The 24,526-nt window shown below is 37.8% G+C and overlaps 2 protein-coding genes across 2 annotated transcripts in view; one reads left to right on the top strand and one right to left on the bottom strand.

Annotated features, from left to right (window-relative positions):
- The window catches only part of MYH15 (myosin heavy chain 15), a 139,295-nt gene extending 135,880 nt beyond the window's left edge, over window positions 1–3,415 (top strand). The window contains 2 exon segments of the mRNA XM_057488601.1: window positions 1,137–1,271; window positions 3,401–3,415. Coding sequence (XP_057344584.1) covers window positions 1,137–1,271; window positions 3,401–3,415 — 150 coding nt within the window.
- Window positions 3,416–4,664: 1,249 nt separating this feature from the next.
- The window catches only part of HHLA2 (HHLA2 member of B7 family), a 104,668-nt gene continuing 84,806 nt past the window's right edge, over window positions 4,665–24,526 (bottom strand). Inside the window, exons 2-8 of the mRNA XM_057488595.1 lie at window positions 19,144–19,224; window positions 18,953–19,018; window positions 16,821–16,912; window positions 15,569–15,835; window positions 13,059–13,376; window positions 10,367–10,481; window positions 4,665–7,209 (exon numbers count right to left, since the gene is read on the bottom strand). Of these exons, the coding sequence (XP_057344578.1) occupies window positions 10,396–10,481; window positions 13,059–13,376; window positions 15,569–15,835; window positions 16,821–16,912; window positions 18,953–19,018; window positions 19,144–19,224 (910 nt within the window). The 3' untranslated portion in view covers window positions 4,665–7,209; window positions 10,367–10,395. The remainder of the gene's footprint in view (window positions 7,210–10,366; window positions 10,482–13,058; window positions 13,377–15,568; window positions 15,836–16,820; window positions 16,913–18,952; window positions 19,019–19,143; window positions 19,225–24,526) is intronic.

Genomic DNA, 24,526 nt, shown 5'->3' with positions numbered 1-24,526 from the left:
TACTCTCTTATATTTTCTATCCCCTTGTTGAGATTTTCATTTTATTCATGCCTTGTTCTCCTGAGCTTGGTAAACATCTTTATGACCAGTGTTTTGAACTCTTTTATCAGGTAAATCACTTTCCTCAGTCTTTTTCTGAGGTTTAATCTTGCTCTTTCATTTAGAACATATTTCTCTGGTTCTTCAATTCCCTTGACTCTCTGTGTTGGTTTCTATGCATTAGAGAAAACAGCCTTGAATGAGTGGTCTCACATAGATGATCCTTATTTTTCAACTATTTCCTAGTACTTGGTTGTATCTAAAATCTTTGTGACTGTCCAAGTAGGGTTCTTTGTTCTAGTGGCTCCCAATAGTTGAGGTGTCCAAGTCTTGTTAGTGTCCCAAAAGGGAGGAGCTCAGTCAATACCCATATGCAGGCTGATGGGTAGCCAGACCCTCAGGCAGGAGCTTTTAAGATTTGCAAAATACTTCTTTCAGGAGAAGATTGAGAGAAGGGCATTTCTATTTGTCCCCTCTGTACTGAGCCTTGGGGTAATAGTTAAGAACTGTTTGTTTTCTACTGTCCCATTAAACCCATGAACACAAGCCCCACTGACCACCAGAGCCATCATCACTTGAAATGTACTTGCCCACCCTGCGTTAGTGTCCCTGAGGTACTAACTGGGAATGTAATTGATAGCTGCCATATATATTGGCTTATGCCTAATAATATTATCTCCTGAGGGTTTTTGAGTTGGTTATTTACATGATTTGGTCTAAAACACTATGTCTAACCATTACCTGTTGACCTGTATAATTTTGAAAACAAGCTCCCTCTACCCAGAGGTAGAATAGGATGTTGAACTGATTATAAAAAAACTGCTTATCTGTTCAAGTCTGTAAAAGCTGTACTACATCCAGTTGGTGGAACATGCTGACCAAGTTCTAAATTTCTAGGAAACAAGTTATAAAAATGGATCTCCTGCCTGCTAGAAAGTCTAAATCCCTATATGTCATACCCAAATATGATATTCCATTCAATGCTCTGAAGTTTAGATTCCTTTCACACATTTTTCAACTTTTTATGTCAGAGCAGGAAAAAATATAACTATGCAAGCACAGGGATTTCCTTTGTCTTTCATTCTTTATTTTTATAGAGAGCACAAGCCAATCAATAACTTTCCAAGTATAAGCAGCAACAGTGTGAGTTGAACGTAGCTAAAGAAAGGGCAGAGACAGCAGAGTCTCAGGTCAATAAACTCAAGATTGAAGCAAAAGAGTTTGGAATAAAGGTACTTGGATAGTCAGCTCTGTTCTAACTTTAAACATGTATAGTTAAGTTCATGTCACCACATGGACCAGTATGAGATTTGTCTCTCTTTTTAAAATCTTTAAAGAAAAGCAATAACAACAGCAACAACAAAAAAGCAGATTCTAATAAAATCTTCCCATATTATTAAATTCTGCTTGTCCAGTTAGTATGAAGTGCTAAGCATTTGAGTGTGATGTACACTGTATTTATACTTCTCAAGTTCCTTAATTCCAGGCTAACTTGCAGCTCTGAGCTCTGAAACCCAGATTAATTTGTGTAGAAGAGTCAGGAGTCTAGGGAGCAAAGTGATTTAAAAAGCATAGGTGGATCTGTTTGAAATTCTGAGCAAACTCTTTCATGGTAAACAAGTACGTGACTTTATACCATATCAATAAGGAGACCTGGGGGACAGGTTTAAAATTCAGGCAGTGGAAAACAACACAAGTGTCCTGCTTTCTAGCTCCTTACTTTATTCCTGGTTCTGACCTAAAATAAGGGGAAAAGCCTTTGTACATTTCTGTGGTCCATGACACTGCTGTTTGGATCCCATGGGAGAGGCCACCATCCTAGTTTTACAAAGTGGCAAAGTGACAATACTGTGAACAGTAGGCTCAGCAAGGTCAGTGTCTTAATGTGTTCAGGCTGCTGTAGCAGAATACCAGGGCCTGGGTGGCTTATATACCAACATTTATGTCTCACAGTGTGGAAAGACCAAGATCTTGATGCTGCCATGTTCTACATGTGCTGAAGGCCATTTCCTCCTTTACAGCCTTCTTCTCCCTTGTAACTTCATGTGGTGGAAAGAGGGGAGACACTCTCTGGGGATCTTTATAAGAAAGGGCCTTAATCCCATTCATGAGGGCTCCACCCTCATGTCCTAATGATCTCCCATAGGCCCCACCTCCTAATATCACAATGGGGGGTAGAATTTCAACACAGAAATTTTGGGGGGACATAAACATTCAGGCCACAGTGATCAGGGTAGCCTACACTGCTTTATTGAGATTTTCCCTGGAGCACATCGTTTTTAAATGAGATCTGATTTTACAAGAAGTGAATTAAAGGAGTTGGATAACGTATTATTAGCTTCCCTTTACAGATGCCTACAAAGTGCTTAGCACCATGCCCAGCACAGATAGGCACCATCATTTCATTTTCAAACATTTGGTGTATGCCCAGTCCTCTTTGTTATTATAAATGAATTATTAATAACCTGAAAGACAAGTAGAGAATCATAAATACTACCTTAAGGAGGGCAAAAGGATCTCTTTTGAAGGAGAAACTAAATTGAATATATTTAAATCTAAATCTGAGAAGCATGGCATATTAAATCTAAATATGAGAAGAAGTCATTGGCAGACTCCAGGGATTTTTTTGTTGATCTTAAACAGCTGTCTCAGAGATAAAGCCTATGTCCAGTTACATGGCTGAACTCTGGCCTCAGATTGAGGAAGGTTATGGCATTGGATTTGGGTTCTGTGCAGAGCCTGCCCTGCAACCCCATTTAACAGATTTGTTAGGGACATGCCTCACATGTGTTGTGATTGCATTCAGCTGCAGGAGGTGGAAAGGCCTCCAAAACATATGTAGTACATTCAACTTGGTCACCATTATTTCCAACGAAGAATAAAATGAGTGAAGCAGAAATTGCTTCTGAGAGGCCAAAGGTGAATAGGAAAACTATCCCTGGCAGTGCAATGACTAATTGTTTCCCATTCACAAAAGGAAGGCCTGAAAATCTCTCAACTATCATAAACCAAAGGAAAAGGTTTTCTGACAAAATTGTGTTTCAGGGCTGTGGAGTAAATTGGCGATGTGGCTACAGAGTCGTTCCCTCCAGGGGGTCTTCTATAGAGGGCGCTGCCTTTGCTGGCAAGGCAAGGCAGGGAGACGTTTAAGAGTGACCGAGCTTACCCTTGGGATGAATTACTGGTGTCTGCTTTCTGTAATGTATATAATTGCCTCAATTCCCTGGCTCCCTTTGAAGCTAATGAAGAGTTGGCTGAGGCCTACTTACCTCTGGAAAGGGCTGGGCTTGGTTCTGGGCATGTGTTGCACTGGTGAGAGTCATGGGACCCTGACAAAACACACTGATACTCTGTTTTTCAGGTTCCTGAAGAATAAGCAGTCTTTATTAATGAAGGACAGTGGCTGGAGGCACACAAGGAGCTACACACATTTAACAGCAAAAACCTTAAGTTGCACTTGAAACAAACATTACAAAAGAACATGTTTATGTGGTATGAAAACAGTTTAAACTAGGTGATTAGGAAAATGTAATAAAAGGAAAATCCTTGCTTCCAAGGTTAATAGGACTTTTTGATTCTCAAACACAAGTAAACATTTCACATGAAAGATTAAATCGGTACAAGAATCTTTAAATTCTGAAGTTAAAAAAATAAATTCATTCTTGTTCTTTTGTCTATATTGTCTCTTAGTGAGTAATATTCATAGAAATCATCCTTAGACCAGTTATGGTCCATGGGAACTAGGGTATGTTGGTAAATGATTATTACTGAAGTTAGTGAACTTTGCTTGACTCATCCCTCTATCCATGGGTTTATAATTTTTAGCCTCTCATGGTGGGGGTTAAACTCTTACCAGTGTAATTTACAAATAGCCACTTAAGCAGTTTGAACTTGTAGGTAAAACCCTCCTAAATCAACACACATATAGGCTACTTGCTTTAAACTCTGAAGCGACTTCTCACAGAAGCCTCCCAGCTCAGAGATGACAGGCGGTATGCCTGTGTGGAGGTGTCCGTTGAGCTAAGCTGGGGACACATGTCCCAGGATTCCATTCTCCCTGTGGCTCTGTATCAGCACTGGTCGCAAGGGAAATTTTCACCAGATTTGAGAGGCAGAAGTGATGGAGTAGCTGTTTATTTTATGCTTATAAGGTCATCATATGGCCCAAGACACTGACAGCTGGTAAATATTATCCCAGGCCAAAGAGGTGAGCTAGTAGAGACCAGTAATAGCTCTCCGGACCCACAGCTCTCCAGCCCCTGTTAGTTTCAGGGTCCTGGCCAGGCATGTGAGAAGCAACTCTGGCAGGTCACTCATGGCATTGACTGTGGAAGCCCAGCAGGCACAGGTTCCCTTTTTTTTTTTATTAAGATATCATTGATATACAATCTTATGAAGGTTTCACAGGAGCAACATTGTGGTTACTACATTCACCCATACTATCAAGTCCCCCACACCCACCCCATTATAGTCACTGTCCATCAGCATAGTAAGATGCTATAGAGTCACTGCTGTTCTCTGTTATACTTCCTTCCCTGTGACCCACCTACATTATATGTGATCATAATGCCCCTTATCCCCTTCTCCCTCCCTTCCCACCCACCTTCCCCAACCCCTTTCCCTTTGGTAACTGTTAGTCCCTTCTTGGAGTCTGTGGTTCTGCTGCTGTTTTGTTCCTTCAGTCCTTGCTTCATTGTTAACTCAACAAATGAGTGAAATCATTTGGTACTTGTCTTTCTCTACCTGGCTTATTTCACTGAGCTTAATACCCTCTAGCTCCATCCATGTTGTTGCAAATGGTAGGATTTGTTTTCTTCTTATGGCTGAATAATATTCCATTGTGTATATGTACCACATCTCCTTTATCCATCCATCTATTAATGAACACTTAGGTTGCTTCTATGTGTTCACTATTGTAAATAGTGCTGTGATAAACATAGGGGTGTATACGTCATTTTGAATCTGTGATCTTGTTTTTTTCAGGTGAATTCCTAGGAGTGGAATTCCTGGGTCAAATGGTATTTCTATTTTTAGTTTTTTGAGGAACCTCCACACTGCTTTCCACAATGGTTGAACTAATTTACATTCCCACCAGCAGTGTAGGAGGGTTCCCCTTTCTCCACATCTTTGCCATCATTTGTTGTTCCTAGTTTTTTCAATGTTGACCATTCTACCTGGTGTGAGATGATTTATAATTTTGGTTTTAATTTGCATTTCCTTGATGATTAGCAATGTAGAGCATCTTTTCATGTGTCTATTGACCATTTCTTCTTTGGAGAAGTGTCTGTTCATATCCTCTGCCCATTTGTTAATTGGGTTATTTTCTTTTTGGGTGTTGAGGCATGAGTTGTTTATGTATTTTGGATGTCAACCCCTTATTGGATATGTCATTTATAAATATATTCTCCCATATTGTAGGATGCTTTTTTGTTCTACAGATGGTGTCCTTTGCTGTACAGAAACATTATAGTTTGATGTAGTCTCATTTGTTCATTTTTGCTTTTGTTTCCCTTGCCTGAGGAGATGTATCCAGGAAAAAATTGCTCATGTTTATATTCAAGAGATCTTTGCCTATGTTTTCTTCTAAGAGTTTTATGGTTTCATGACTTACATTCAGTCTATGATCCATTTTGAATTTACTTTTGTGTATGGAGTTAGACAATAATCCAGTTTCATTCTTTTACATGTAGCTGTCCAGTGTTGCCAACACCAGTTGTTGAAGAGACTATCATTTCCCCATTGTATGTCCATGGCTCCTTTATCATATATTTATTGATCATATATGTTTGTCCTGTTCTTATGGGTTCCAGGTCACTCTGTGTCCCACTCCTCTCCCTGACCACTGGCACTGCTGACCTGCAGCAACTTCAGGTCTGGCACCAGATGCAGAGGGGACAACTTGCCATAGACTTCACCTGGGCCCACAGTTGTGTAAGGTTAAATCTCTACAATAAATCCTTATTCTCTGTCATTCTCAGCAGTCTGCCTCTCTGATCCAATCCTGATTCATGCAGGTGGCTCTAAGATTAATTCAGGAACTCAGCCACGTTGAAAGATCCAGGCTTGTTCCTGTCTGCCATCCTCAGTGTACTGGCTTTGGTCTTTGAATTTGTCCCCCTCATCATTGTAAGAAGACTACAGCAGTTCTGAGCATTTTCTCCTCACAGTGTCCTGTGGTCCTTTTTTTTCTTTACGATGGCATGCTTTACAGTTTATGATGAACTTTACAGTTAATGATGAACATCTGCCACAATATTGTGGCAAATACTTAGAGTTAACAAAACTGTACAAGGTATGAGATTGTGAAGTTAAGGCCAGTTGATAGGGAAAATTGGACAAGGTGTGGCATTCACACACAAATCAGGATTGGTTTTCTCCTGTAAACTAAAGAGGTGAGACTTGATTGACTAAGTCTCAAAAATCCTGGTTAGATTTTTCTTTCTTATAAATTGATGATTAAAATTAAGTGGAACTCATCATCAAGTCAGCTGGGCTATCTATTCTCTCCTTGCATAAAAATTTTCATGGAAATCAAATTTATTTATAAGGATGAGAATCAATGTGACAACTAAGCCAGAAGGGTGAACCAAATTATTTTCATGGCTAGGGTCACTCAGCTATGCACCTGGGGTTGAGAGGTATCAGTTCTTAACTTGATATAACCGTTTGCCGTAGGCAGGCTTGGAGATACTGACATTCTTACTGACTGGGTCCCTAAGACTCACCATACTAAATCTACTTGGTTAAACTGACATTGACCATTCACAGAAAACAATGTCTCAGCAATTGATCACCTTCTTCTGTTTTCTCACCCATCATCAGCTGATCAGATGTTGAACTAGCTCTTAGTGATGCACTTCTTCTAAGTTCTTGGTGGGGACATAATTGTAGCTTCCTGGGCTGGCTGAAGTAGGAATGTAGGCATCCAGGCATGTATAGCCTTTTTACAGGTAGGGGACCAGAGAATGATGCTTTGGGCTTGAAGAGTGAATGTGATACTGGAAAAAAGTCGGTTCCAAATCTTGGAATGGTAGAATTGACAAGTTATGTCAAGCCATTGATGGAATTGCCATGAGGAAAGAGGAGGTGAAGTCATTAGTACGGGTGCTTGTGGTGTGTTGACATAGTCCTGTCTTCATTTACTGTACTGGCTGGTTATGCTGAGAATGCCTAGAATCAAGACATAGGGACTCTAAGTGGCTGTTGTTCATGTCAGAATAACCATTTTACCTTAAGCATTTAATGATGGTAGTGTTTTGGCCTGGTTTTGGGGAGCTTTAAGCTTTGGTTTGCATCTGTAATCCAAGATCCATGAGACTAGTTGTGACATCTGGGTCTAATCAATTTTAATCTTCCAGCTAGATGCTCCTGAGTTTTCAACAGTAGAAAAACAAATTTACCCTACTCTTTGCTTTTATATTATGATTAATGGAACTCACAAATTTAAAAAAGTTATGCAGCAAATAAAAGCTTATACAATCAAACTATAATTCTTAAGTGAATTTTAAGTCCCCACAGAATCTAAAAGTGGCTGGAAAAGTATGGAAGGACAGCAGTCTGAATTTGGCAGAAACTGCATTCTGCTTCTCTCTACTTTGTATGTCTTTCCGTTTCTATGGAATCCCCTATTTCTATCAGAGAAGTAAGTACATTGGTGCATCATCATATGCATAATGCCATTTGAGATCTCCTCTACAAATAACAATAGGAGATGAGAAGAGCAACCACTTATTCAAGCAAGTAGAGCCTATTTAATAATAGACATGGGGAAAAGCCTAATTATATTTTTTCTGTTATATTATCCTGCAATCCCTCTTGCCTTTTTTGCCTTTATAAAAGTCTTGCACAGTGATAAGTGAATCAATCAAAACTTTAATTATCTTTTACAGTAGCCAATCAAAACTTTAATTATCTTTTACAGTAGCTTTCTTACACTATAAATGGTTTGATAAAAGAAATGCCTTGCTGTGTTTTGTTCTCCGTCATCTGCATTGTTGGCTTGCCCATCAGTAGATGAAACACTTTTTTACAGGAAAAAATAGAAATTTTAGAAAGTCTCTTTGCAAACACTCCATTTTCCCTTTTTTCTACCTCAGTAGAATTATGTTATTAGAATCACCTTAGTTACTCCCCTTTCATATGTTTCTTCCAACAAACAGTGTTAAAAATGCCTCTAGGGTAGAAAAACTTCATCAGCTATAAGCAGCAGTAAATTCTATGGCTGATTCAGGTGCTTCAAACTGGGGATAAAAGAAATTCAAGCAGGCCAGGAATTCCTGGCTTTTTAGGATTGTTAGCCTGATTCCTACCAACTGTTAACGATGGAGAATTATAGCCACAGAGGAGTTGCACGAGTAGAGAGTGATGATTAAGGATGAAGGAGCACAGTGTCACTTCTCCAAGATGGCTTTCCTTCTGGATCCCCCTAAAGTCTAGGATAATTTACACTTATCCTAGACGATAAGCATTTTAAAGCACAGTTATAGAAAAGGGAATTTTAAAAGAAAACATAAGAAACACAGTCATGTGAAACTACAGTGAGGGACCTGGAAGTAGCAAGGTTTTGTGACTTTTAAAATAGCAGTCTGAAATATATTTTTAGCCCATCTAACTGCAGAACATTCTGTTTTTAAAAAGTGGCCAGTACCCTGACATTGTTTTTGCTGACATCTGCTGACTGCTTCTCCAGCAACAGAATCCATCCTGCTCTCTGCCCTGGGAAGCTGACCTGGATGGGTTCCACTTGGGGTGGGGATCAGAGGTAAGAACAAAACCAGGTGTATTCTTTCAGCTCCTTCCCTATAAGGTCGTCTTGGTCTCGCTGTGTCCTTCAAATGAAGGTCACTCATCTTAAAAGACAGGTGATCCAGCCTTCCAGATTCTGGAAAATTCTCCCTCTCTTTGTCCCTTCAAGTTCAGATTTTCTAGCAAATCAGCTGCTCCCAGCTCTGGGGGAATGCACCATCTTGTGTGCTCCCCTTTGTAGAGTTTTGCATATGTCAGGTGTTCTCTGTTGGGACCTTTTGCACACTTCCAACATAGAAATTCAACTCATTCTTGAGTAGTATGTAATGCCCCTCTCCCCTATAATGTAAACATAATCTAATTATAAGTTTCATTGTATTATGTCAGGGATTGTATTTGGGGGGCAAATTAGACTACCTGTGACTTTCCCTTTTTTTAAATTCTGACCAGTTAGAGACAGGAGTAGCAGATAAAGGGACTAGCTTGCCTATTAGTAAAACATTCTCAAGGCAAGAATTGGTGAAACTCTTGCTCACTGTCACACTTAAAATCTTACCTTGAATAACAGTGTCTGCTTTGACCAAATCCCTTACTTTCAGCAGACACAATAGGCAAATATCAACCAGTGGAAGGGAAGTAGGATGGATCTCAAACTCCCAGGACACTTAGAGCCTTCCAGAGAGATTATGGGTTAAGGGAGAGGTTTGTGGGGCCTAGATCTACCTCTACTGCTAGTTAGCCAAGTCATCTAAGGCGGTATACAATAAGTCTGTTTCAGATGTCTACTTAGCATTTGAGTTAACTTTCTGGATTCCAGGTTCCTGATCTGTAAAATATAGAAAGAAGTAGATTTAAGTTTTTCCCAGATCTAATTCTGTTAATAAAAGCCAAGTCTTTTAAGAAGTCCTGTGTCCATGGTATCTTAATCATATCATTTTAAATTACAATAATTAAATTACTATAAGTAACACAGGCTTGTTGCAGAAAGTGTAGAAAAAGGTTTTTATTTTTAATGTAACAGGATTGAAGTAAAATAACCTATAAAAGACAATGTTCTTTTCAGAAGTAGAAATATTAAAATAGCTCAAAGAGAAAACAGAGCCTGAGGACTCCTAAAATCCAGACATAGGGGACAACCTCTCCAAAACTTATTTCTCTGCAGCAGCTATTTTTCAATGCAAGAAAATGTGAATCATCCTGTGTATTATTTTACGGCCAGATTTAAATTTGTCTCTTTTCTTTAGTAGAAAATAATGTAATTTTCAATTAACTTAAACTATTTAAATAATGTGGTTTTCAATTAATTTAATCAATTTCCTGTGTGTTACTGAAATAGGATGACTGGAAGAAATGGCAGTGTGCCACAATGGATGTACTTGTATAGAGCATGCTGGATCTCTCTAACTCAGGATAAATTTCTAGAAGTATAAGAGTTAGGTGGAAATTTGAGAGCATTTAAAAAGATTTCTGATAATTTTACAAATGATTCTCCAGAAAATTCAAATCTGTTACCCATGTCATCTTTGATATACCTCTGCCTGAACACCCAAGTACAGAACCCCAATCCCCAATGATATATTACCTGTGTTGCAGTAAATGTGTCCTCTCGACTTAGATTATGCAAATTACCAGCAAAACCAAAGCCACCAAATGCAAAGACAGAATAATTATCCGGACAAGTGTCCTTTGACTCAGTCCTAAATAAAACAAAAAGTCTATAAGCTGAAAGGAAATTACCAAAAAATAAAACACGTGGGTGGGTAGAATATATTTATGAATTAAAAAACCTGTTATTTCTGCATTTCAGGGAGAGTAAATTTCGTAATAGTGAAAACACTTTTGATAATGAAAAGACCCATAAAAGATAAGGCTCTGTCTGAACCAGAGTGTTTTTTCCCATGTATGTCAATACCTCTCAGCCTCAATGTCTCCATCGTGGGAACCTGCAAAAATTGTAATATTAACCAATTTGGGGCTTAGGGGGGTGGGAATTGGAGGAGAAAGAGTCTGAAAACTTGAGAGGCAGTGAGTCTTTTATGCAATTTATGTTTCTATTGATTCATATTCTAATAAGAGAATTAACACACTTCTACAAAGGACTAATCTGAACAAACTAGCCTCAGTCCAGCCTTCTCCCTGGGGGATGAAGGGAGTGGGGGGCACAGTGTCCCTTGGCTTGGAGAAGACAGGGTCCCAGAGGAATGGTGATAAAGAGGCAAGGAGAAGAGCTGAGTATAAGCCATGGGCTTGTTTAGAGGAAGATGCTGAGCTTATTCCAGCATCTTGGTTATAATTGTAACTGTAATTAGAATTGTAATTAATATTGAAGGAAGTGGGGACCCCAGAAGGCAGAATCTTGGAGACTGAGTTACAAAAGTCAGAACCTGCTAATCTTGTGATCTGTGTTCTACCAAAGAGTGTGGAGCAAGCATTACTGCACAAAGACCAATTCAGGGGGAAAAATGTTTATAGCTATTCTTTAAAATGAACAGCTCTATATAACAGATGTTCATTTTTATGAACATACTCTAAATTAATAATATTCTGCAAACATATAACATTAATCTCTCCACACATTTGTGTCATTCTTCAATTCTATATCCATGTAAAGAGGGAACAATTAGGTAGAAATATTAACATGGTTTCTAAAGTGTTTTCATGTGCACATTTTTCCTCCTGAAGAAAATCCTTCAGGTATAGCTTCTTGCAGTATACATGACCCTCAGTTCTCCTATCTGTAGAGAGATTTGCTCAAGGTCACATACTGATTCAGCAGCAAAACTTAGCAAGAGTTATTGAATTCCATTCAATTCAATGCAACCTTTATTGAGCAGACCTAGACTTCAGGAATTACAGGTTTCCCTATTTGGGCCTCCTTTTCCAATTTGTAGAATCTCCTGGGCAAGGCAGCAAGTAGAAAATTGCAATTCAGAATAGAAAACTAAGTTTCCTTGAAAGAGTGATGTCAAGGGTAGTAGGACTATATGCCGCGTTCTCTCTTCTGCCTGGGTGGCTCCTGCTACAGACCTCCTCCTGGACGGAAAGTGTGCATAGACCCTCCTCCAGTCTTGACTGGCTGGGCTGGCTTGGGAATGAGAGGTTCTGCAAAACCTCTTTTCTTTGTCAGAGATGGAAGGGTCCTGATGCTTCACTTTGTATAAACTGAAAATTAGACCCCCAGTTAATAAAATGGGCCATATGTGGGCTTCCGACCATTCCTTCCTGATTATTTTTCTACACTTCAAAATGAAACCAACACGAGGTAACATTGTAAAAAATAGGATGCAATCTTAACTGTGTTTTACATAAAATTGACACTCCTAATTTGGTGAAAACTAGGAACTTCAAATGCATCCCAGTTTTTAGTAGTCTCAAAATGACAGCTCTACAAAAGAAGTGTTATCACTCAGTGTCTAGAAGCTTCTATCTATGTGAAGTCCACTTGACCTAAGGACAACTCTGTTCTTATCTCCAAATCACACTACATATAATCACCAAGCCTCCAAATCTGTATTCTGCCTAATTTTCACAACTACAACCACAACACAATTTCTAAAACATATGTTCCACTAACTCAAATATCTTTAATAAAAGAATAAAAAGAGAGCTGCTATGGTCTCCCACGATGTCAAATTGATAGCTTAAGGGTAAGGGACTCAATCAGCCCACCCAGAAAGTCAACATTATGAGCATACATTCCATAATTCCAAGGAGAGAAGACTAGAAATATTTTAAATATTGAGTTTTGGCACTTAGCTATCAATAAATGTAAAAAATGAGCTGAACCAGGCATTCACTTAGTGTTTTTAATGTCCTTTAGTGTTTCCACCAGGTTCACAGACCATGTTCCACAGCATCCAGGAGAGCTCCAGTTCTAACTTCCCACTGTGCCTACAACCTCAACTCCCCAAACCCCAGACCCTAAAGCATGTATTAAATACAGCTGTAAGCAGGAATTGAAGATGCTCAGCTCACAGAGTCTCCATATATATAGGTTCCCTCTTGGTTTATGAAGCCTAGAGACCCTGAGAAGGAAATCTTACGGGAGTTTAGTGTCTTTCTTTCTTTCTTCCTTTTTTTTATTATTGCAAGACTTTCCTGTGGTTGAAGGATGGAGTTTGTCTATTATCTTGACTAGCAGTATCCTGTAGATAACATGTTCAGAAATGCTAATCAAAAGTATTTTTGAAATGCCAAACTTATGCTTCTGTTTGATAATCACAATCTCTACCAGTACAGCCAAAACCCATTAACCAGCCCTACTTGTAACTTACCTACATGCAATGTTTGGACAGTGAGTGAAGTATGTGTGCTTGAAGAAATATTGCATAAGTACTCCCCACTGTCTGAAAGGCCAAGATCCTTCAGAGTCAAAGAGAAGTCACTCTGGTTTATTAGGTCTCCTGTCCATGAAAGTCGGGGTTCATTGATAACTGTATTTCGTGAGGAACTCAGAAAGTAACCCAGGATAGAGGAAGTTCCACTTTGCAGTCTGGACCAAGTGACTATGAACTCTTGATTTAGTAGAAAAAAATTTTTCACAAAATCACATGAAAGTGAAAAATTTTCACTTTGCATTTTATGAAGGCCATCTAATAACAATACAGAAAAGGAAACATCAATGAAAATATTTCAAATAAATTTTCCAGGTACAAATACATTTAGAAACATATTTGAAAATACATTTTTGAAAAGCAATTAGATATTTGTATTGTGGAGTTTCTTAAAAGAAAAGCTTTATTACCACTATTTTAAAGTCTGCCACTACGGATAAGTTCAGGTCTTCAAGGAGGCCTAAAACTGGGCCAGCTAGGGAAATGGCACACCTGTTTTTTATCTCCTCCAGTCTCCCAGTGGGCACTCAAGAATGTTGTTCCCAGTACCAGCCTTTTTAACTCAATGTTCTTCTTGTGACCTTTCAAATGCTGGTGTACTCTTCTCTTGTCACTCTGCTCTCTAGAAGTCTGTTACTATTTTGGTTTTAACACCTTTTTAATCTCTTTCTGGTCAAAGTTTCTTTTACTGCGCATAAGAAGTGTATTTCCAACTGTATGCAGGTAAATCCTGAGTTCTTTTAGAGCACTGTCTCTGGGGGTAATCTCAGCTTGCCACTCTAGATCCAGCCCCACGTTGTCCTTCCTGTTCTGGGGTTCTGTATACCTCCATGGATTATCAAGAATTGTTCTCCCTGGCTCTAGACTCACCAAGGAGAGTCCACCTGTAAGTGAGTGATGCCAAAGCCAGCCATCTACAATGCAAATCCAGGTCTCTCTGATGCTTCAAATCCTTCTTTGGCCCCATTATACCTCCAGGATACCATGCAAGCTCCTTACCAAAATGGAGGCATTTGGTCTGGTTTTTACCTCCCTCTCCAGCTTATCTCTTGATACTTAAGCTTCACTCTCAACCACTTCCACTTCCACAAATTCAGGCAATATTTACTCCCCTGGGCTTTTGTACATTGGGTTTTGTTTTGTTTTGTTAAGGTAAGATGCCTGTGTTCTCCTCGAATTTCCTACTACACTTTTGAAATCCACCTTTATGCAACCTCCTTAAGCATACATTCTGTAACCACCCCATTCATACCCAACCACAGTGAAGAGAATTAGTGGCTCCCTTAGTATGCTACCTTCCTGGTTTAGTTGTATTTGTACATGTTCATACTGAATGCTGCGGATTCAGAAATGAGTAATTACGAGTTCATGGTTTTAAGTTCACATTCTGAGAACAACAAAGCTTGGCACATAAGAGACCTTCAACAAGGCAACACCGGATTGAGCCTAAGGAACTGTTGGTGCTTCAGGACACTCAGTTCTGAATAAACATGAGAAAACAGGATTTTCCATACAAATATTTACAATTTAATATTAACATTTTCAACCCATTCCGACTTCCCATCCATTTCCACAGCTGCCTGGCTGATGAGAAGTATGCATTGGGTTGCCCATCCTTTGAGCACTGAAATCAGGTAAAGGTGGCAAATAATTCATAATTTAGTGTCTTGGTGAGCATTTTGAAAATATGAAATTCAGGGGAAGAAAAGGCCAGTAAGGAGAGCTAATCTCCATTTTCTCCATAGAATGGAGATTTACAGAAAATTTTTGCTTTGCCTCTAGTGAAATAAAAGACGATTTTCCTTTGGAATTAGATAAGCAGTGTCAAATTAATTTTTCTTCCCCTTAATCTTCTCTTGAACAGTAGGTTACAGGTATAGAGATTAATCAGAGTTTGGGTTTGTTCAAATAAATGAGAGGAAGGAGTGTTAAAGCTGCTCATGCTACGACAGAGGTGTTGATAAAGATTAATGGGCTAATACTATGGAAAGAGACTAAACAGAAGCAATAATACTGATTAAGTAATATTTGTTTTGTTGAAAGATTGGTAAGACTTAGAGGTTGTGGCCTGCTAATAGACAACTATTCTTTCCTTCTCTGATCTTTTAAAAGTGCAATGCAGGTAGAAAATCCTGTGTAGAGGCTGAATCAGAGAAATATAGTAATATTCACAGATAGGTTTGCTACTTTCAATTTCACAAATGTTTTCCTTCAACTCATAAACACCTAGCAAGGTAAGAATTACTGCTGTTTTATCAGTGAGGAGCTAATGCTCAGAAGGAACAGTGATGGCTTAAGGTAATAACAGCCAGTAAACATTAGGCCTGGAACTCCAGTCTCCGTCTCCCGACTGCTGCAGATGCATTTTCTTTCTTTCCCTGAAAATTGGTCCTTGTTCCCTCCGGACCTCTGACGTAGCACATGTTCGCAGAAAGCCCTATGGAGCTTACCTTTCATTGTCCATCTCCCTGTCCATGTTTGCTCCAGCAATGAATTTTCAATAGCACATTCATAAGATGAATTTGATCCTGTAATATTTATTCTACTGTTAACATTAAAAGGCCCCAAAGAGCCATTTTCTTCCATACTGCTTTCAGAGGTAGGTATATTGTCCACTTGCCATGTGATAATCGGACGAGGATAAACACTTAACACACTGCATATTAAGAAGCTATTTGTGTTCCTCTTTTCATACTTCATTGCAGGTGTGATGAAAGCTATCAGGGAGAAGGATGGGCAGAAATGAAAAACTGTCATTATTGGTTTCTTTTTAGGCCATCTGTGCAGAACACTTACTATATTAATAACCATGAACTGAAAAGCTAAGCTTTATGAGCAAAACTTGGCATTTACTAAAAGGAAAACCAAAATAAAAACTCTGTCAAACGTTAAGATATAGTGTGATTATCTACAAGGGGAAAAAAAGAGCATGCATGGATACAGAGCAACTAGCAATTTCTATTTTCTTGAAAGAATTCTAGAAAGAAATCTAAAGGCCTCACTGAGCAACCAAAATGTGGATGTGGAAGTCTATAAATGAGCTCATTCAGCACTCTGTACTCTTCAGGTACTAATTCAGTCTTTTTGAGTCTTTATTTACACATAATTCTGAGATTTCTAAGTCAAGGTCTGAAGGGACAGAGGGAGAAGTAACAAGGACAGGATAAAACAATCCATTAGAAAATCACCCTCCTTTAATAAATAAATGAATAGAGTTGGTATGGACAGGAAGAAAGCCTATATTAAAATTAGCTTCATTAACAAACAGAAAAATGTAATTTAAATCAACAAGTCACTATTTTTTTCAGCTCTCATATTGGTAGAAATTTTTAAGATAAACTAGGTTTTGATAAGACTAAGGGCAAAAAGGATACTCTTATACTGCTAGTGGAAATAACATTAAAATCTTATATATGATACTTTTCTTTCAGATCCTCTTCCAGTATTAAATATAAGGATATTCATCACAACATTTTTTTTCATAATGAAGCACTGGAAATAACTGAATACCTACCAATGGAGGAATGGGTGTATTGATTACAGCATGTCTATGCTATGAGATACTATGCAATAAAAATAATGAGGTAGATGTGTATGTATTGAGTTGGAAGGAAGCCCATAGCATATTAAGAAAAACATATTTCAGAAAAACATGGAATGATATCATTGTTATATTTTATAAAACCTTCTATACATATTTACCTCCCACCTTTAGTTCCACTTTGTGTGTGATTTTTCTAGTTGCTGTCCCCACGTAGCACATGTAAATTCCTTCATCTAGAAGGCTTAATTTTCTGAGAGATAAAGAGGCATTCCCATTGTGAATTTCACTATGGAAGAGGGATGTCCTGTTTCTGTATCTGGCATCTTGATTTTCCAACTGGTCACTGTTTTTGTAGTATTTGTAAATTTTGTTATCTTGGTTCTTCCAGTGAATTACAACTTCAGGTCCACTCTCAAATGTGCAAGGGAGAATTACATCTTCATCAAGTCTTCCAATGACTGTTTGCTCATTCATAGTACTAAGATGAAAGAAGGAAGCTAAAAACAATGTATCTAAAATCAAGAGCAGTTATGAAGAGAATTAGTGATGGGCACTTATCAAAGGTTCTATCAGAACTTTACTTAGAACTATCCTAGGTCAGCAGCTTGGTCATTAACAGACCCCATCATCAAGAACCCTTGCCAATCTGATTACTAGAAACATGCCATGAAACTATCAGAATTTATGCAATTTTAATAGAATATATGTTTGATTTAGTGTAATTATGAGAACTGTCAATAGGCTAAAGCATAAAAAAACTTGTTTGCTCCCCATTTGATCAATTGTCTCATCCCTCCTCTGATCCTGGCCTGCTACAGTTGCTAGAAATTATGCATGTTATATATGTAAAAGACTCCTGTTGATTTTTATTCCCTGAATATATTCACTTTTAACACCTACTATAACAATAACAAATTAGTTTACCCAGCTGGCTAGGAGCCAGCAGGACCTTAAAGAATATAGCAAACTTAACTCAGTCTTGTTAAGAAATATTTGGAGGATGAAGGGGACAGTACTGGATTCAGAAATCTGTTAGGAATATAGGGACATTAGTCTCAGGCAAGGGAGCACACGGGCAGGAGTCTAAAAGGGAAAATGAGGTAACTTACTTATTTGGTTTTAGAGAACTATTCTATCAATTAATCAAAATGTAGTTAAGGAACATTGTTCTGGGTATAAATGTGAAAGTCCACTCGTCCTGATATATAGATAGGTAGGTAGGTAGATAGATAGATAGATAGATAGATAGATAGATAGATAGATAGATAGATAGATAGATAGATAGAGATATTAACTCTCAACTTCAGAAGTTGATTTTTAAAAGCAAATAGATTCATAACAATCAAGTTTTTTGCAAAGAAAATATACTTGGCCATTTCATAATTATTGAAGGCAGCATTCAGCTTCTTTTTCATTTTTGTTGAAATATAGTTGACATACAATATTATATTGGCTTCAGATGTACAACATAGTGATTCAACAATTACATGCATTACTAAGTGCTCCCCACAATAAGTGCAGTTACCATCTGTCAACATACAAAAAAAATTATAGTATTATTGGCTATATTCCCCATGCTGCACTTCCATACAGCTTCTTTGACCAATTCACAAAACATTTTAAGTAGACTGTGTGCTTTATCTATGGATTTTATGACACTGGAACTGGATAGGACCTATCTTACAGACTATGGAGTAAACTTCAGACTTTTGCCAAGGCTGCCAACATGATAGAATCAGGGGCTCAGGGGCCCTGTCACAAGTCTTTTTCCTCTGCCTCCTCCTACGAGGCCCTTTTAACTCTCGTCATGCCCCACTTCCCTTCCTCAGAGAGATTTGGTTTATTTCTGTACAAAGAGCAAGAGGGGTGTGCTATTATGTTGAGAGAAAGAGATGGAAAGGTGGGAAAGAAAAGGGGTGTTCCCTAATTGCTCTAGCAAGCAACTCTAATATTCCACTGAATAATTAAAAATGCCTGTCACAGGATCTGACAAAGTGGATAATGCTTTCTGTCTAGTGTTAAGTGCCAAGGGTACACTTAAAAAAAAAATCAATCAACTAATCAACCTTTCCTTTCTAGTGATTTTATATCTGGTAGTAGGTAACAGAAAGCCTTAATCAGAGTAGACAGGAGTAAATATGAATGTTAATCTTCCTGCAGACATCCAGTCTGTCTTCTGTGTCTCATGCCTGATCTTTCACAAAGGCTCACAATGCTGTGGCTACCGAGGAAATTGCACTGTGGGCTCATGTTCCTATCCAATGATACAAATAACTACCAAGGAACTTACCTTGACATCCACTGGGAGATGATATGAGAATGAGGAAGAAAGAGAGCACCGCCTGGGCCTTCATGTCTTGTGGAGGTGATATCAGTTACATTAGCAAAGAGAAGCAAAATATGCATGTTATGGATTTCGAGTGCAAACAGGAATTGGAAAAGAAAGTGTTGAACTACAAAAGATTAAATAAACTATAGTACCTCCACACAAAAAATTCTTCTGCAGCTATTAAAGATGATACTGTAAAAGATGGTTCAATGGAATGGAAAGTTCTTGATGCTCTAGGAAAAACATCTGATTACAATGCATGTTTTAAACAGCACAGTCCCTTTTTTAAAAGCACACATATTTCCACTCATAAGAGAGTGACATGATGCATCACTAAATATACAAAAGGATGTTAACTCTGAAGAGCAGGTTTCACCTTAAAATTAATGCCTGCTCTGTAGTAGGTACTGAAAAGTGGCTATGAGTGAATAAAGATTTGGTATACATTCAACAGTGGCTCTCTGGGTAATAGTTTTTGCTTTTACTGTAAATATACTAAAAACAAATCCAATTAAATATTAATGTCAATGACATTAACTGTGATGTTATTTATGATCACACATAAAAACATAACCTAGAAATATATTCTTAAATGTCTAATAATAGTGCAAATCATAAGGCAGCCAATCCTGATTCACGGTGTTTCAAAAACTAAAAAACAGTGAGAAAATACAAATGGCAAAATATACACACACATGATACTGATCTTTTACAAAAGTTTGTAATGCTGTGAACTTTAAGCAAGTAAAATATAACTTAATTTCCCTGGTGATGAGATTGAGATAATTCTTATTCTTCAAAAAATAACTTGTTTAAGGAATAGCATATAGTAAGTTTTAAAAACTCTAGAAGAACATTTTGAAGAAATCGTCTGGGAGCTCTACTATTACAAGGTTGTATTCTAAATCTGTTGTAGGATATGAGATTTGGGAATAATTGAAACTATTCTAAAAAATAAAATTAGATTCCTTCATCACATCTTATCAAAATAAAACCTGGTAGATTAATAATTTATGGCTTCATTTTTACATTTTAAAGACTAGAAAAAAATAATTGAATATACAGCCTGAGAAGAGGGCCTTTTTAACATGACTATAAACTTTTTATTGTAGATATGTCTATATAAAAATTGTAAAAGCAATAAAAACATATTAAAATACAAATAAGCAGGGAAAACATTTGCAATACAAAATTATCATGAGATGATAAAAAGAAGTCATCACTCCAATAGCTGCCACCTTTCTCAGAGCAATAGCTAAAATGTTTGGCAAAGCAATAACTTGTAAAACAGTATTAGTTATCACAATTTCTTCATATAGGTGTATTTGTATGTATAATGTATGAAAAGATACATATCACAATGATTATCTCTGAATGGTAAGATTATAAGTAATCATTAAACTCATTTTCTGCTATTAACATATGTAAATATATAATAATTCTTTTTACCTGTATAGGCTCTTGAAAAAACAAGCAAGATTTAAAGTCTTTTTCCAAGCAAAAATTAACTCATGTTCACCTTGTTCAGTGTAACTTTGGGGCACTGTATGTCTATTGTCCCACTACAGGTTCACTATCCCATTGTTTATAGTAACTCCAATATTTGCCACCTTTCTTGAAACCTCCAAAGTCCCCCTTTCCACCTCCCTTTTAGCTGATGCTCTTGCTTCATTCGTCACAATTAATTTGGATATTCCCTCTTCTTCCTATTATCAATTCTACCAACCCATTAACAGCTGTGTGCACTTTCTGCTTCCCCTTCTTATCCAAAGCAAAACCCTTCACTTTTGCTCTTCATCCCACATTTGTTTTACATTCAATAAATCTGTCCCTGCAATTGTATTCCCTCTCTACTGTATCATCAGGTTCTACTAGATCTTGTAAGCATAAATGTTCCAATATGTCCTATCTTAAGAACATGAGAAAAAACAATATTCTCTCTCTGATTCTTGATTAGTTATCTACCCGTTTTTCATCACTATTAACTTCCTGAAATAATTGTCTAAATAGCCATCGCCATTTCCCCTTTACAATCTCCCCTCAGTCCACTCTGGACCTCTGTCTGCATGCCATGTCATACACTGCCCTGGTCAGTGTCACCAAGAACTTCATGCTGCCAAAAACTTCCACGCTGGGCATGGTTGGTCTGTATATCCTCAGCTTATCCAATCTCCGAGCAGCACTCAGTGTAGTTGGCTGGTACTTTCCTCACAGAAGATCTTCTCTTCATTTCTTGACCACCACATTCTCTTAGTTTTTCATTTCTCACTGCTGCTCCTCAGTCCTTTATTGGGCTTGCCCTATTTGTGTGGAAACACGGAATGTTCTCAGGCCTTACACTTTGTCTATACAGGCATACCTCAGAGGTATTGCACGTTCAGCTCCAGACCGCTACAATAAAGCAAATCAAATGATTTTTTTTTGTTTCCCAGTGCATATAAAAGTTATGTTTATACTGTAGTCTAAGCGTGCAATAACACTATGTCTAAAAAAACCAGTGGACATGCCTTCATTAAAAAAACTTTATTGCTAAAACAAATGCTAACCATCATTTGAGCTTTCAGTGAGTTGTAATCATTTTGCTTGTGGATAGTCTTGCCTTAATGGCTGCTGACTGATCAGGCTGGTGGTTGCTCAAGGGTGGGGAAGCTGGGGCAATTTCTTACAATAAGACAACAGTGAAGCTTGCTGCATTAACTGACTTCTTTTCAGAAACGATGTCTCTGTTGCATGTGATACTGTCTGACAGAATTTTACCCACAGAACTTCTTTCAAAATTGGAGCCAGTCCTCTCAAACCCTGCCTCTGCTTCATCAACTAAGTTTATGTAATATTCTAAATGCTTTCTTGTCATTTCAACAGCCTTCAAAGCACCATCACCAGGAGTAGATTCCATCTCAAGAAACTGCCGCTTTTGCTCATCATATGCAACTCCTCACCCATTCAAGTTTTATCATGAAATTGCAGCAATTCAGTCACATCTTCAGGCTCCACTTTTAATTCTAGTTCTCTTGCTATTCCCATCATGTATGTAGTTACATCCTTCACTGAAGTCTTGTACTCCTCTAAGTCATCCATAAAGGTTAGAATTAATTTCTTCTAAACTCCTATTCTTGTTGATATTTTGACCTCTTCCCATGAATCACAAATGTTCTCAATGGCTTCAAGAATGGTGAATTCTTTCCAGAAGCATTTCAATATACTTTGTTCAGACCCATCAGAGGAATCATTATCTATGGCAGCTATAGCCTTATGGAATGTATTTCTTAAGATTTGAAAGTCAAAATCATTCCTTGACCCCTGGGCTGCAGAATTGATGTTGTGTTACAAGGCATGCAAACAACATCCATTTCATTATACATTTCCATCAAAGCTCTTGGATGAACAGGTGCATTGTCAAGGAGCAGTAATACTTTGAAAGAAGTCTTTTTTTTTTTCTAAGCAAGCCTCAAAAGTGAGCTTAAAATATTCAGTAAATCATGTATAAACAGATGTGCTGTTATCCAGGCTTTGTTTTTCCATTTATAAGGCACAGGCAGAGAAGATTTAGCATAATTCTTAAGGGCCCTACGATTTTAAGAATGGTAAATAAGCATTGGCCTCAACTGAAAATCAGCAATTGCGTTCATCATTAACAAGAGAATCAGTCTGTCCTTTGAAAATTTTTGAAGCCAGGTGTGGACTTCTCCTCTCTAGCTATGAAAGTCCTAAGCGGCATCTTCTTCCAGTAGAAGGCTGTTTTGTCTACATTGAAAATCTGTTGTTCAGTGTAACCCCTTCATTAACTATTTTAGTGAGATCTTCTGGATAACTTGCTGTAGCTTCTTCATTAATATTTGCTGCTTCCCCTTATACTCTTATGTTATGGAGACAGTTTCTTTCCTTTAAATTCATGAAGCAACCTCTGCTAGCTTCCAACTTTTCTTTTGCAGCCTCTTAACTTTTCTTGGCCTTCACAGAATTGGAGACAGTTAGGATTTCTTTGCTCTGGATTGGGCTTTGGCCTCAGAGAATGTTGTAGCTGGTTGGAGCTCCTATTCAGACCACTAAAACTTTCTCCAGATAATCCATGAGCTGTTTAGCTTTCTTATCATTTGTGTGTTCACTGGAGTAGCACTTTAAATTTCCATCAAGAACTTTTCCTTTGCATTCACAATTTGGCCTAGCTTTGGGCCTATCTCTGCTTTGTTCATGTCTTCCTTACTAAGCTTAATCATTTATATCTTTTGATTTGAAGTGAAAGATGTGTGACTCTTCCTTTCATTTGAACACTTAGAGGGCCTATTTTTATGCATTAGAGTCGGCCTAACTTCAATATGGGTTTGTCTCAAGGAACAGGAGGCCTGAGAAGAGGTAGAGAGAGGGGGGATCAGCCAGTCAGTGGGGTAGTCAGAAAACACATGTTCATTAAGTTTGCTATCTTATATGGCACAGTTCACGGTGCCCCAAAACAATTACAATAGTAGCATCAGAGCTTACTGACTACAGATCATGCAACAAATGCAATAATAATGGAAAAGTTTAGAATATTACAAGAATTGCTAAAATGTGACACAGATATGAAGTGAGCAAATGCTGTTGGAAAAATAGTGCTGTTAGACTTGCTTGACATATGGTTGCCACCAAACTTCAATTTATAAAAAATGTATTATCTGTGAAGTACAAACGAGATATGCCTGTACTCTCTGCCTAAATGAGTGCCTCTGTTCCAAGATTCTGAATGAGAATATTTGGTGGGAATGTGGCAAGTTTATATACTGAGTCAAGGTCATACACTCAATTGCACATTTGACCTGTTTATTTTGATTCCTTATAGGTACAACAGGATTAACATTAGCTGTTTATTTCTACTTTATTCCTTTTATATTTTGTTCTCTGCTCCCTCCAAGCAAGACAAAACAACAAAAATTACCCTATTCTTCATCTCAATAATTGGTAACAAATCCTCCCAGTTGTTTAGACCAGAAACTTAGAAATCAACCTTGATTCTTCCTTTCCTTCATATCCCATTTCCAATCTATTAACCAGTCATTTTCATTAATGGATTAGAAAATACTCCATTATTCATGCACTTCCAATTCCACCATTACCATCACACTCCAGAGCCACTATCACTTCTTATCTGCATATCAAAAATAGCTATCTGGCTAGTTACCCTTTTTCTACTCTTGCCTCTTTACAATCCACTGCTAACACAGCAGCCAAGAGTCATATTTTAAAAATACTAATCATTCTATAGCATCCTTCAAATTAAATCCCTCCAGTGGCTTCCCACCACACTTGGATCCAAATTCTTAATGCTAGCCTACAAAGCTTTACATACTCTGGCCCCAGGTCCTGCCTGCCCTTCAGTCTTTTTGAGAACAGCTTATAACATACATTCCAGTAGGCTGTGCATACAAGTGCTCCAATTCAAGGGTCAACAGGAGCATGAGCCAAAGATTAGGCCCTTGAGAATGATTTAATTCATATCTTTTGAATAAAATGACAAATTACAGTAACCCATTTATCATCTAAGATAAAGTACGATGAATA

Source organism: Manis pentadactyla, chromosome 1, assembly GCF_030020395.1.
Source record: "Manis pentadactyla isolate mManPen7 chromosome 1, mManPen7.hap1, whole genome shotgun sequence".
Lineage (NCBI taxonomy): Eukaryota > Metazoa > Chordata > Mammalia > Pholidota > Manidae > Manis > Manis pentadactyla.
This window is presented reverse-complemented; position numbering and strand designations above follow the sequence as displayed.